The sequence below is a fragment of the Strix uralensis genome, chromosome 3 (genome assembly GCF_047716275.1).
Source record: "Strix uralensis isolate ZFMK-TIS-50842 chromosome 3, bStrUra1, whole genome shotgun sequence".
Taxonomy (NCBI): Eukaryota; Metazoa; Chordata; class Aves; order Strigiformes; family Strigidae; genus Strix; species Strix uralensis.
In genome coordinates, this window is record NC_133974.1 from 68,121,684 (window position 1) to 68,136,569 (window position 14,886).

Here is a 14,886-nt window from a genome sequence, read left to right on the forward strand (position 1 = left end):
AAGAATCCAGCAAAATAAATGTCCGGTACCATGGAAGCCACCTATCCTCCCATGATATCAAGAAGCACTTAATAAGAGAGCAGCGACTTATATCTCTTACTCATGACACCAATACTTTAGGGTATTGTTCTAAATTAATACATCTTGGCATTCAGAATACAGAAAAATAAAGGCAGAATTTTCTAGTTTACTCCCGTTCCACATATTTTGTACTTGAAATCTGAATTCTTCCCCTCATGAGTTACTCTTAAATTAAATATTCTAAACAAAGGCTTGGATGTTTACTTCCTTTTGAGTGGTTGACTTCTCTGTCTATCAGGAATGTTCAATAAACCCAAAGCTTCCAAAAAAAGCAATTCACTACAAGTTAGAAGTTGGTTTCAAATATTTTACCTGGCCCCATTCTCAGCAGCAGCCAGCTCCTCACGTATAGCGCTCTGTTAGAATGTCTGTTCACCCTGTGAGGGACTGATATCTGAATGGGAACATCATAAAAAGATCGTGTAATAGGAAACAGGAAATAGTACCTGCTATAAAAAGAGATTCTTCCAGCATTTCTAGGGACTTCTTGCTGGGTTTTTTTATTGTTATCTCTCCCTCTCCTGGTTATCAGCTTGCACTTTCAAAAGACCATTGTCCCTGACTCTTGGGAAACTGTGAGCTTTGCCCTTTTTCAGAGCCTTCCTCTGGCCTCCAGATTTCTGTGCTGATGGGAATAAACACTCCAAAGCTTGCAGTTTTTCCTTGTAACTTATTGTCAGCTGTCAGTAAACTGTCACTAGGCTGGTGATGAAGGGCAACCACAAAATTTGTACCACTGAGACTCCAGGGAAATGTTTAAAAACCTTAAGCTTGCTGTTACACCATGACTTTGTGGCACTGAGGTTTATGATCATGACCGTCATCACAATCTTATATTTGGTGAGGTGGAAACAAATAGATTTTTAAATACAACTATATATGGTTTGTTGAAGCCATGTATAGTCTAAGGACAGATATATTTGGTCCACAAAAGTACAGATCTGGTTTTTGTTGCTGTTAATATCTTTTGTACCCACCTGGAAACCTCAGAAAGTCAAAGCAAAACTCAGCTCCAGGCAACTTTTTTTCATCAAAACCATGCAAAATTAAAAGCCAAATCCTCTGTTGAATTAAATCACGATAGCTCTGTTACAGGATCTACAAAAGCAGAGATGAGGCGTTCTCGAGGGCTGTGCAGGAACGGAGCACTCCCAAGCCCTCCCTGTGTACTAGGGACAGGCTCACATCTCTCCCAGGGGCCAGGAAGCATGCTCCACGAGGAAATTTGGCCTCCAGCTTACAGTAGAGGGTTATCTAACCAGTGACCGTGGAAACAACTGCTGGGTTTCCTGTGCTATAGAAATAGGGTTACCCTTTACACTGCCACAAGTGTTGTGCTTGGAAGGATGTGCTGTCTGAAACAAAATCTTGGCCAAAGAGGCAGACAAAGCCTGTGACTAAAAGAGCTTACAAGTTAAGACACAGACCATACAATGATTTTAAATATATTTAGTCAATGGGGCCTCTCTGGGAGCATAAAGTTAAGCACATACCTCCAGCTTTGTAGGACCAACCCCCCTGAAATTTCTCTCTGTGGGAGTTTGGTATAGAGACACAGATTTTCCATTCTCTTGGTCTTTTCTTCTTATGGAGCATTTGCACACAAAACCTCCCACAGCTCTTCCTGAGGTAGGAAGCCTTTGGAGAGTATGCTGGAGAGATCAGTTTTTCCTTCACAATGAGCAAGGCAAGTACAATTAATGCACAGAAAGTAAAGCCTTTTCCCCCCAGGAGCTGGAAGCTCCTTCGCTGGCACTCCCAGCTCTTCTTAGCAAGCACCAAGGATTAGTCATGAACATGAACTCCCCAACCCCCAGCCCAACTGGGGTGCATTTAATGCTACATATCACAGCCCTTATTCATGTTAATAAACACCCGCTCACTTAAGTAATCCCATTGATGTCATCAGCATGACCAAGAATTGCAAAATCTAGCTGCTTGTAAGTAGCATTGTGTGTTATAGGGTTGGTTTTAGTGCAGATATAAATTTTTATCCATTGAGCTTACACAACCTGTCTTGTTCAGCTGAGCCCTGTGTTCCCCACCAAGGTGACAGATTATTGTTCCTCCCAGAGGTCATGCAGTCTCCTGAGCTTCCCTCTACCTTCCCAGAGGATTTCTGTGGATACAGAGCAACAGCTTTAATAGCAACTCTCCCCTTAGCTTCAGTCCCTAGTATCACTTTCAAAATTACTGACAGCAAGCTCTCCTCTATCATTAGGATTCCAGATGCCAGCAGAAACCAGGTGCAAAAGAAGGAAATAACATTTCCAACTCAGATATGCAATCTGAATTCCTAAAGTGCAAAGGATTGCATGTATGCTGTAATGCAAACCCTGGGAGGTAATGTTTGCCTGTAGTTTGACTTTTTGCTAAGATAACGAGGGAGTAAGCATACATCTGAGTTATGAGTCGAGCTGGTTCCCCCTCTTCAGCTCAGCCAGCCTGCTCATATGTCAGAGTAGCTTGTAGCTGGGCAGTAGATTAAACTGCAGTGAGAGACACTGGAGCTGATATGACTGTGGCTGGACATTTGGGCAGGTTATACCCACGTACAATGACTCCAAATGCATTTCCACTGAAAGAAGCAGGTTACTTACTAAGCTTTACTGATCAAACAAGGTGCAATGCTGTGGGATCAGATAACCACTCAGTTGATACAATAGCCTTTTTCTAAGTATAAAAAAAGCCTGCCAAGAAAAGGGCAGTGGTTCAAGTTGTGGTTTAAGCACTGAGTTTTCCAGGTGGGGGACATGAACAAAGCTCCAGGCAGCTCTTGTACATCATGCTGCAAGAGGGCACAGAATAAAGCAGATGCCTCATAAGTTCTCCAAGGACCTTGCCCACCACTGAGAGGGGGTCAGCCTCCAAGGAGGTATAGCAGGGCAGAGCCACATGATAGCCCTGGATTGTGCAAGCAGGCCCATGCTGGAGGAGCCTTGGCAGCAGGATGCAGGGACAGCCAGGGCTGGGAGAACACATGCAGCAGGGCACCATGTTCCAGTGGGGTGTTCACTGTTTGCTCATCATCTGGTGTCCACCACTGGGTGAAGGAGGTTGATTTATAGCCTACCCTATCAACTGGTGTTTGCACTGGCACTGCTTGCACTGAGTGGATGGTGTTACTGTTCAAGGGTACGTGACCATTTTCCTCTGCAGGACTTGAGTGTGTAAGACACTATTTCCTTTCAGACCAGGGTTAGTAAGGTTTTGCCCAGCAGGGAGCCCCAGAGGATCTATCTTACCTGTAGTAAAAGGGGATTTTATGTGGGAAGGAAGGGGATCTTGCTGGCTTAAAATCTGACAAAGTTCTTGACATCCTACATGGTAAACAGGGAGTGAAGGGCTGGAGGAGTTAGGAGAACAACAACAGGAACGGAGTGAAATATGGACACAAGACTCTGGCAAAAAAAGAGATATCTAGGGCTCAAGAGTCAAACTCTTACAAATTTATGGGCCTCTGTGCAAAAAACACACTGTGGGTGCACAACACAGCAATGGGTGCACAGGCATGTAACTCTTTATGTGGTTGCAGAGAGCCCTTGACACGCAGCAATGCCAGCAGTCATCAGGCAAAGAGCTGGAACCCCTACTAATGGTGCCAAAACGGCCCCAGTCTGCCCACACCCACTGTGGTTCACCACTCTGGTCCTCTCCTGTTTACCCATTGCCTCACTACAGGCAGTCGAAGCTCTTGGCAGAAGACGGCCCCTGATGGCTCCCCTCCCCATGTCAGTTGTCATTTTCTTGGCACTTGGGTTGGCTTGTGTGTGTACAGGCATATGCATGCATGCCCTCCTCACAGATATGCATAGGGTGCGGTTACAAAGCATTCCTAGGGTTTCTTCCTAGGCAAGGACATAATTCAACTAGCCTGTATTTACATAGGACTTGGAGAACAAACTAAAGGCCAACCCTGTTTATGCTAAGAAACACACTGAAACCAGGAGAGAAACAAGCAACACTGGCAATCATGTCTTCATAACTCACAAGAAGAAGATAGCTTATGGTATGAACTAGCTATGTGAGTAGACTGAGTGGACCTATGCCATTGAAGGGCTTTGAAACAGACAGGCCATGATGGAAAAACGTGTTCACTAATATGCACATGTAAATTTTTCACAACAAGGTGGAAACATCAGAAATAACAATATTGGCATCAGGACAGTTGCTACCTTCTTATAACCAATTTTTTTTTTTTTTTTTTTTTGTTGCATCTGGTTCCATTTATGACTCATACTTCCCAAACAAGCCATATGTTGCTGCAGAAGGCCTTTAACTTTGCTTGATTCGTATTGAGCTGTATTCCTGGCTGTCAGCCAAGTAAATGTAATAAAACCACTTTTTCCATCAAAAAATAAAAATGAAATCCCATTTGCAGTGAGATTTAATTAGCACCCAGTAAGTCATTTTGGTGTTGAAAGCATGCACACTCATGTTTTGTTATAGCCTGATTTGCACCTTCGAACTCCATTGTAGCATTTTATTCGTTATAATACGGAAAGGTTTCCTCTCCCCCCCACCCCCGCCTTCATTCCACTGCAGATCCTGTAGCATTTGAATGATGGTAAATTTTTGGAAAATGTTACACCCTCTGAGCTCTTCTCTTTGGATGTCACATTTTGCATCACCTATTTAGAACATTGTGACATTGATGATTTTAACACCCCGAACACCAAGCTGACAACAGTAATTTCTGCTGAAATAGGCAGTCTATCAAGAAACTTGTGTATAAAATCAGGAGCTGGCATCCCATTAAAGCCCGCAGAATACAGATGACTAAATCATCGTCACTGCTGATGTTTCTGGAACTAACAAGCCAATGTTGGGGGGGAAGGAAGACACTCTATCCTACCTGTTTAAAACAGTCAGAGGCTTTCTTCCTCACTGCCCTTTTCAATTTAATGAAATTCACAGGTAATGCTCATCGTGACAACACATTTTTGGCTCCTGTCTCATATTCCCCCAGGGAAGGGTAATATTTGACACGGTTGGCATTATTTTCAATACCTTAATTTTAAGAAAAACAGCAAACCAAACTGTTGGAGGGTTTAGCTTGTCCCCTTTCCTGGAAAATCAGGCTGCAGGAGCCAGGAAACTTTGTAAGCTCCAGGATACAGAATTTCCAAGTACTTTTGGGGAGCTTGCGGAACACTGAGAAGCCAGAGCAGCCTCAAGCAGCACATCCCCCAGGAACAGCCTCCCTGGAGCCCCCCTCCAGACTCCCTGCCCTGCCAGGCTGAGCCCCCCAGCCAGTGCTGCCCCACCAGTGGCTCTCCTGGCCGTGGCCAAGGCAGCACACAGATGCGCAGTAGCAGCTAGAGAGCAAGCCCAGCCAAAGTTTAGGCTGCTTAAAGCAGCATTAACTCTCACTTGGATTTCTGCATGGAAATCCAGCGGGTTAGCGCAGGGCAATGCTCTAGACAGTGGCTGAGCCTTTGCTCTCACAGCCTGGCAGGGATCCAGCTCTGCAGAGAGCCAGCAAAAACGTTTCACGGGATCCCGCAGAGCAGGAACAGCACCACGGGGGTGTTATCTCCCTCAGCTTCTTCCCACTGCCTGTGTTAATTGATGGAACGGGCAGCAGGGCTCAGTGTATAATATCACCCAGCCCCCTTCACCCCCCACCCTGAGAGATCAGCTGGATCTGAATCCCTTCTGCTCCCAGTAGGGCCAGAGGAAACACAGATGGAAAAAAACTATTAGACTATTTAGCTCATCTTCTGCCAGAGAAAGACTGCTCCCTGCAGCACACCATGCCTTTGCCTTTTTTCTTTTTTTTTTCAAAGTTAAAAGCCCCCCTCTCTACTGAGTGTCCAAAGAAAACTTCTGAAAGATTTAAGATGAGTCCAATATGTCTCTCTGTGCCAGTCCCATGAGTTAAAATGTCATCAAGAAATATGAAACGGAGAGGAAAAACTTTGTCACAAAACTGGTCAAAGCCTCAGCTTTATTATTTTCATTTTTCCTGGCAGTAAAAAGGAACAGGCTATTTCAGCCGTGAATGTTTGCTCATTGTTTCATTGATTTGGTTTTTTCCTTCTTTCTTTCTGGCTAAATATGGTTGTCGTAGAGGGAAGAAAGATTGTGAGAAATAACAAATGAAAGTGAAGTGCCAGACGCCATTAAGTTAGTCATTAAGAAGTTTTTAAGGGCCAGATTTTCACATGCGCCCAGAATCCAGCAGTTTCTGCCGAGAACAAGTGCTCAGCACTTTTGAAATCTCTGACCACTTCATCTAAGTGGCTCAGTCAAAGAGTCCAGCTCTTCAGAAAACTTGGCTTTTCAAATAGTCACTCTTTCGAAGTAACCTTTGGCGATTATGATTAGATATCTATTTAGGAAGAATAAGCACACAGATCCTCTCCCAAGCCTTCATTTGCCTTGCAGACTACACAATGCCACTGTTTAGAGGGCCAAAGCCTGGAGGATTCAGGGCATTTACACCACCACCAAGGACATCGGGGACAAGCTCCTTCCATGACCTGGAGCTGCCGCCTACGGCCCCCCTGCCCTGGCAGAGCATGGCTGAACCAGGCAAAGACCTTCACTTCTCTAGGAGCAGATGGGAATGAAAGAAGTTGAGACGGCAAAATGCCAGGTACTCTGACATCCCTGCAACTTTAGCAGTGAGATTTCTCATCACCTCATGGAAACAAGCCTTCAGAGACTGCATCTCCTGCTGTTAAAATGAATGTGGAAACTCCATTAGTTTCTATGGCATGGTGTCAGCCTCTTATTTTCTGGCAGGGGAGAGGAAAAGGAAATGCTGTTCTCCAGTATGGAGCCGGATCTGCCTCCACTGGCTTTCTCCACCTTGCTGGGCGTTCATGGGGCTGCGCGCCACCATGCATATTCATCCTGGCTGCTTTGCTTAGCAATACTCCTGTCAGTTAAGAGATGTCACTCATCAGGAAAGAATGTGAAAAGGCAGTTTATGTAGTAATATTGGTTTTGTTTTTCATTAAGACTGCTGCTGATCAAGCTCCCCTCACTATGTCAGCTTTAGAATGAATATTCATACAATGCAGAAAAACAGAGAAACTCACTAGAGCAGAAATTTTTACCGTTTTTTAAAAAAATTGTTGTTTTCTTCTACCACTGCTCCCACCAGCCTGCAGTCCAGCCTGCAAGCAGTCAAGATCCTGCAGGTTATTTGTATGCTTGAACAGACCTCAGAGGTGTTAGGCTCCCAGAGTCTCTTGGCTGCTCTGCAGCAGAGATGCACCAGCACCACTGGAGATTAGCTTGATGCACGTTGGGTGAGGACATTGCCTGTAGGAGATGATTTTACAACATACAGCAATGCACAGCACAATAGGAGGTCAACCCCATTTCTTAAAGCTGCAGGGAGAGCAACACCTGGTCACTATGCGCAGCCAGTTGCCAGCATGGAGAACCAGCAGTCCCTGAATGTCAATTCATCCGTTAGAGGGATGCCAGTGTTTCATGGTCCTTGCAGAGGTCTGCTCCCAAGGATGAGTTTAATCCAGCTCTGCCTTCACAGTGGTCCAGCTCAAGATTATCTTGTATAAAAAGGTAGAGACATTTCTCTTTTGCTTAAATTCAATCACATGCCTAATAAAGTCCTACACATATGAACCATATGTACGGAGCACGTCTATACTCACAAATTAAAGAAACTCTTAAAAAGAGTTTTCCTCACAAAGCACAATCATTTGGAAAAGACTTATGTACACACAACAAATCAGCTTCTTATAGCTCATGTGGGCATCACATAGGGGCAGAAGCCAAGTGTTTCACAGTGAAAGCTGTTTCTCACATTCCTGGTGCTATCAGTGGTACCAAATCCAATTAAAAGCAGGCATATTAAAGATAGCACAAACACACGTGACAGATGTAGCATATGCAAAGCCCCCAAGAATAATTGCAGAACAAGTCAAACTATCCAGCACTTTCATCTTAAATTGAGCCTACAGTAAGCATATGTTCAGGGTCTGTGTTTAGTATGTGTAATCTGTGTATGAGAAAAGGGCACAGGGACATCATCACAGTAATAAACTCAATTAGTACACAGACTGCTGATTTTTTCATGCAGGCAATTTGACTGAAAAAAAATAGCTAAACTAAAATACATGATGTGCTGTGCAGGTTTTGCATTGAATATCCTGGATTTACTTTATGGACATTCTTTAGAGAATATTGATTGGGATTTTCAGAGGTGGCTAAATGACTTAAAAGGATAACTCCCATTGACTTGTTCCACCGTGCAGTGGAATAACTCAATAAGGCTTGTTCTCCCTGAGCTCTTTAGGGCAAAACCCAATAAAGGATCAGGCATTGCAGCACCTAATTTTTGGGGCTTGGTCCTTGCTCTGAAGCCCTGAACTGCTAAGTTTGTCACCCGGCCCCCCTCTGTTGGACATGCAAGAGTCAGCCACCTCAGAGAGGAGGTGGATGCTAAGTAGGAAGCATGTTTGAAACTCTGCTCTCTAGAAGGCTGCGGGCAGGGAGCTGCTTGAGCTCAGTCCTTGTCCTTTAAAGTCTCTGTCACACCACTCTATTCACTGGCCTTCCTGATGGCTCTCTCCCTGTTGAGCAGGGCACATCTAAACAGCTTTTTTTCTTGGGAACAATAGTCTGCAATCTTGATGATCCAATGAATCTTGAAATTTTTGCTTCATAGTAGCAGAACTTCAGCAGGAAAGAAAATACTCTTCTACTCTTCATAGGGTACTTAGGACCTCTCCTAGGAGACTGGAGACGTTGATCTAGCCTGTTTCAGCACAGATTTTAGTGGTTTTTTAGATACCCAGGGAGCGGGACCAAGTCATTAGGCTAATCTGTAAGAAGTAGTGACAGCACTTGCCAGAAGTATAATTCAACAGGAAGGCACATTTCATCATATGTCAGGTATTTTCAAAGACCTACTCAGTAGGGCAGGTCCCTTGGGGGATTGAGGCCAAGAAATATGTAGTTTCTGGTGTCTGGGTCAGATTGGGAGGGGAAGAGGCATGAAGCAGTTCTGAGGACAGAAGTTCAGCTCATGCCCAGAAGCAGGAAACAACTTCAAACAAGGAGGCACCTTGTAAGTCTAGGTGCTGCTGGGGTTAAACGGGAGCTGACTGCAGCATTCTTGGATCAAAATTTTGTATTTAAGTTGCTTGACTCCATTTGGGTCTGTTATAGCTAATGATGTCCTTTATTGGTGCTAATTCTTATCCACTGCTGGCAACATGTCCTGTAGCAGGGAAGTCCACATAAAGGTATTTAACATGCAGTGGAGTTACTACCCTGAGTCAGAATCTAAAGCTTCATAAGAGGATTGTGCAGGCAGTTATATGAGACCAATACACTCTCTGCTTTGCTGACGCAAATAAATCCTGAAGTGACTCTGGTGACAGTATTCTGTGAGAAGGGACTAGAGCTTGCCAGAGCATCTGTATTTCCCTTGTGCTTTACAGAAAAGACATATGGATCTTCATAGAAAATTATAACCTCCTTGAACAATATAATAGGTAATTATATTCCTGACTTAGAAATTCTATAGCACACTGCATATAAAAATCCTCATTCTGTTCTGCAGTTTTCTAGAGGACCCTGTTAAATCTCTTATTTTCATCCCTTTTAAAAACAGCGCTTTTACACCAGAGACCTCAGAGTTACTCTTCTTGGTCCCATCAGTCCTACGTGCACCCACCGCAGCAAGCATCTTGGAGGAACCCCCTCCCCATCACCCTTAGAGGGGCTGTCAGCACACACAGGTGCCGCCAGTCTTGCCCGGAGCCCAACGGCCCCGGCCAGGCGCCATGCAGCTGCGCTCCCGCAGCGCGGAGCCCCAGCCCAGAGGCTTGAGGCGCGGTGCGTTGGCTCAGCACAGCAAGGCACAAGCGCGGCCCCGTGCCACCATTACTGCTGGCGGCCCTGAGGGGGCTGTACTGGGGAAAGCAGGAGGAGCGCTCATCAAATTATCTGCCCCCCGTCCTGGTTGCTGCACCCGCTATGTTGGTTCCGAAAATTGATCGTGCCTGAGAAAATTTTGCCAGACATGTTTGCCTTCCCCCTCCACACCACTTCCAAAGCGTGAAAAGTGGTCATCATCAATGCCTAGGCTGAGGATATGGTTTTTTTCAAAGCACTGTATAAACATTAACTCATTAAGAAAATACAATTAAGGTTATAAGTACCCGAAACCTCTTTAGGGTTGCTCCATTGTAACCCAAAAATATCACATGTAATTTCAGTGATACTTGCTCAATGATTATAAAAAAAAGAAATGCCCCAAGGCTGAAAAGGTGGATGGTAGATTGCAGCTGCAAATTAATTAAAATAATCAAACAAGCCAGAGGTAACTCCCACAGTAAGGGGGTTGCTTATAAAGGCAATGTTAATAAAGCATTTATCATCGGGGGCTGCCTGTTTCCCTCTTAATAAAATATCTGCGATTACCTGATTAGCTGATCATTGTGCAGAGCATTTTGTTCTCAGTACAGCCATGCAGCCAAGGAGAAGAGAGAGGCTTTTATCAGATAAGGCTTGTTTATTTAAAATGTGTAACTACTTCTGCTTTTTTTATGGAAGCATGATCCAACAAGCTGCTCGCCTCCAACTACATATACTGCTTCTCCTCTCTCCAGTCTGAGATGAGCCAGTTTTCTGGCATGCACTTATCTTGGCAAGTTTACCATAATGATCTGGAATAAAGGTAGGAGCACTGCAATGGCTATGAGAATCTAACCTTTAATGGTTAGAAGCAGTCCCCGTCTGTTACGGTATTATGCTCGTCACATGCCATCATCTAGAATTGTGACAACATACCAGCTGTGGTTCTGCCCCCACATGGTATTACTGGAGAAATAAACTGGTTTAGTTTAATAATATCTGAGGAGGCCAAAAGATGATCCGCATTTTTCACTGCTGCTCACATTCTTAAGGGCACTCCTTGTGTGGGAAAGCAGCGCTTGGGAATACAAGGTTCTGGCAATATACTGGAATGCAAATAAACTTGGAAAATCAAAGAACACATGAAAACTAGACACCTCATGCATGTAACTGTATATTTATTTCTTTTTAAAGAACACTCCTTAAATGTATTGTAAGTCAATATACAAACTTGGTTTCACATATTTATAATCCACTAAATAGCACAAAATATAATCCAGGTCGTTGGTTTCTTTCATCTGTGTGTGTGCATGTGTGTGTTTGAGTGTGTGTGTGCACACGCGTGCGTGCTGCTGGTGGTAGTAGTAACCCACCACACGTGTTCAAACACAAGCCCGGACTCCTCCTGACTTTCTTCTGGAGCAAACCTCACCCAGATGGAAACCCTGCTCTGGAAGACTGTGCCTTTCTTGCCCATGAATTCCACTCCTTGAAGAGGCCGGGGTGGCGGTGCTCTCTGCCTCGCTGGCAGGGCCACGCTCCTCCACCCGCAGGATGGGGGTACAGGACGGGACGGGACGGGACGGGATGGGATGGGATGGGATGGGACGGGACGGGACGGGATGGGATGGGAGCCTCCCCTGAAGCTGACCCAGACACCACAGCAGGGAATGACCAGCCGTGGTGTTCAAATGCACGGAAACACCTTTTCTTCCTGCTCCAAAACCCTCTCTCACACGCCGGGGCACCTCTGCATGACACCTACGCCCCAGGGTCAGCCCTCATGAGCAGGGGACTGCTGGGGCTTGGCAGGGCGCTGCTTCTCCAGCCCACAGGCCAGCTCCTCGCCCAGCCCCGGGCGGCCGTAGGGGCCTTGCCACCCCGCCGCTGGAGGCCAGGGAACGGGTCGTGCCATGGCCGGACTCTGTCCCCCGGCAGCCAGCAGTGCCCTGGCTCCATGCCTGGCAGCACAGCAAACCTCGCCTGTCCCGATGAGTTACAGACAGCACCGGGGATGCACCTGCACGTATTTACATGGGGTGGAATGTTTTCTCATAGCTTTTTAAAGGAGTATATAGATCAACATGTTCACATAAGACCAAATACTTTTAATATGTTTATAACTGTTTTATAAAGCTTTGAAAAAACTCACAATAGCACATTGTTTTACTTTAATGCTTTACGGTACTATTCAGTTTAAAATCACAATCAGCACTTAAGTTATAGTCAATCCAGCAAACAAGAGACAAAAAAAAATTACAAGAGTTAAGAACTGACTGATACATCCTTTATCTTTTTTTTTTAACTAATGCATAAGTGCAGAATAAGATAAGATACTCTAGTTTAAATATCTTGTTTTACAATATACATTTTGTTCTAATTACGCAACAGTAAATCCCATGCTTCACATAGAAAAGCAATCCACAACATTAAGAAAAAAATTTACAATTTATGAAACAAAGTAAATAAATATTAGTATTACAGAATCAGAGCTGTACATAAAAGCTGTTCAGTTTTAATCATATAAAAATATGTTTTAGTGCAACCTCACATATATTGATGCCGTTTTGCTTTACATCATTTAGATCCAAGTGTCCAAAAAAGGAAAGAAATTACATTTATTACAAAGCAGATACACAAATTCTAAAATATGTACAAATTACTGCTAAAAAAATGCTTATAAGAATATAAGCAAAGTAAAGAAAAGGCACAAACATCTGTACAATTTAAAAGTACCAGACCCAATAAGAATTTCAAATTTAGTTTTGGTCAGGCTCATGATGACTTGTTATTTTATCTAATTCTTTTGATATAACAAAAGTATATATAATAGCAAACTACTGTAACTTAGAACAGGCATGCTGTAAAGTTGGATACTTCTTCTATCTCTAGAAAAAAAAAAAAAAGTGGGGTAAATGTATGGGTGAAAGTCTCCATGCATCTCAGATCAATGTGGCTTGCTCTTCTCAGATGACGGATCTTTTCTTTCCTGTGTGCTTGATGGGGGGTCGTTCCTGCTGTGAAAGCCCAACTGCCGGACGTCCACAAAGCTCTTGCTGTAAAAGGTGGGATGAGCTAACACAGTCTGTGATGTACCAAAACTGTCCTGTTCACCACCGTGCAAGTCAGGATGGGTGGCTGAAGCACAGGTCTGGCCTGGCTCAGATCCACTAAAGTGTTTAATGCTAAAATGTGCACTTTCTAAGGGTTTCTGGTGAGGCTCAGAAGGCCTCTGCAGCTGCTCCGCCCCGTGCAGAACGGCTTCTTCTGTGGCGATTCGCAGAGAGGCTATGGCTTTTGTACAAGTCTGTATGTTCTCCTCCTGCTCCCTCTCGGTAGCTACAACACTGTCCTCCGACGTGCTCTGCGTCAGCAACAGCAACGGAGAGGAGGGCGCGCTGGAGGGAGTGGTGGGGTGCAAGCTGTGCGGAGAGGTACGTTTCTCGTGGTGCTTAGAAATACTATATGATTCTTTTGTAAGGATTTCCGCAGTTCCTCTTTGCTTCTCCTCAGAGCCCTCCCTCTGCAGGGCCAGAGTGGACGGAGAATGTAAACCTGAAAGGGCCACCGGTACTGAATGGACCATCTGGATACCCCCGATAGGCATCATGGGGATGGGTGCTCGGATCTGCTGCTGGGAGTGTAGTGGGAGATGACTGAAGACGTAGTCGCTCGGACCTTCGGGGAACGGGCTAGACCCATGGTGCTCCATACCTCCTTTTTCTCCATATATGTTGAAGTAAGGCCCCTGAGACAACCCCCTTCTCTGTAACCAGAAAAAACAAAAGAAATGTCAGTGCTGCTACTGGTGAAATTCTTGTCTGGCTGCCAAACCACCTATCTGCTTTCCTGTCTAACACAACCTCCCATTCATGCAGCACCTTTCATCCAGATGGATCCCAAAGCATTTGGAAAACTCCACTAATTGCTTATCCAAACAACAGAGGAGGTTTTGCTTAGCTCAGCCCTACAGGGCTCATGCCTCTGAGGTGAAAGGCAGCAGCTATTTAAGAGTGTTCAGCAACACAATGCAGCAATTTAGGTCAGGAAGTGAAGAGTATTATATTCAACTGAAACTGCAGAGAGAATTTGGGGTAGATAGAGTTTCATTCCCCAGGAGAAATTTGGCCAGGAGATACATCTTACCCTCTCTTTTGGCAAACTGTGCAAACTGTGCTGGTATTGGCAGCCCACGCTGGGTGTCAAGACTTTGTTGCAGAGAAATACACATCCGAACACTCCCTGCTCGCCACCACTGCTTGGCAGTATGGGAAAAATCTGACTGCATGTATGTATTTTCTGCTTGCTGAAAGATCCTGCTCTGGAGCCCCAGAGAAGGCACTTGCTCCCCATGAGCTTTACCCAATCCTTGATGAAAGGGGACGGGTATTTCCATGGAAGTTCAAGTGCCTCTGTACGATGAAGACCCAAATTTTTATAGTCATTAAGACAATGGAACACCACTCTGGTCTATCTGTAGTGTAAACAACAAATAATAACAAAAGCACAGGCACTGGCTGTGAGTGCAAGTGATGATTCTGTTGCAGGGAGACTCACCCACTCATAATGGGATTGAGAAGAATGAGGGATTTTGTAACGGCTAATAAAAACCAATCTTGCAATATTGACATTTTCAGTGCCTTCCCATTAGTTCCTGGCTTGGAAGAATTAATAGCTCCATCTCCACTCAGTATTAAATATGCCCTGGGCTTTTGGGTTTCTCTTTTTTTCATTCTTAACTTTTAAAATTTGTTTTCCATCTGATGATTAAGTACCATTTACTGCTGACCAGAGAAATAACGATGACAGAAGTGCAGGATGACATTTTCATAATTGTGTGTGGGATTTGGCCACACAACTCTTGGGGACTCCCACAGGAAATTAAATGAACAAAAATGCTCATCTCTGCTCTGCAAATTGACCAAACACCTATCAATTGCCCCAGAGCTGTACTGCTACCAC

The 14,886-nt window shown here is 44.6% G+C and overlaps 1 protein-coding gene across 12 annotated transcripts in view; it reads right to left on the reverse strand.

Moving 5' to 3' along the window:
- Window positions 1-12,011: 12,011 nt before the first annotated feature.
- HIVEP2 (HIVEP zinc finger 2) overlaps window positions 12,012-14,886 on the reverse strand; it is a 142,859-nt gene continuing 139,984 nt past the window's right edge. For all 12 annotated transcript variants that reach the window (XM_074862712.1, XM_074862710.1, XM_074862713.1 and 9 more), the window contains one exon: window positions 12,012-13,690. In XM_074862712.1, the coding sequence (XP_074718813.1) occupies window positions 12,872-13,690 (819 nt within the window). In that variant the 3' untranslated portion in view covers window positions 12,012-12,871. The remainder of the gene's footprint in view (window positions 13,691-14,886) is intronic.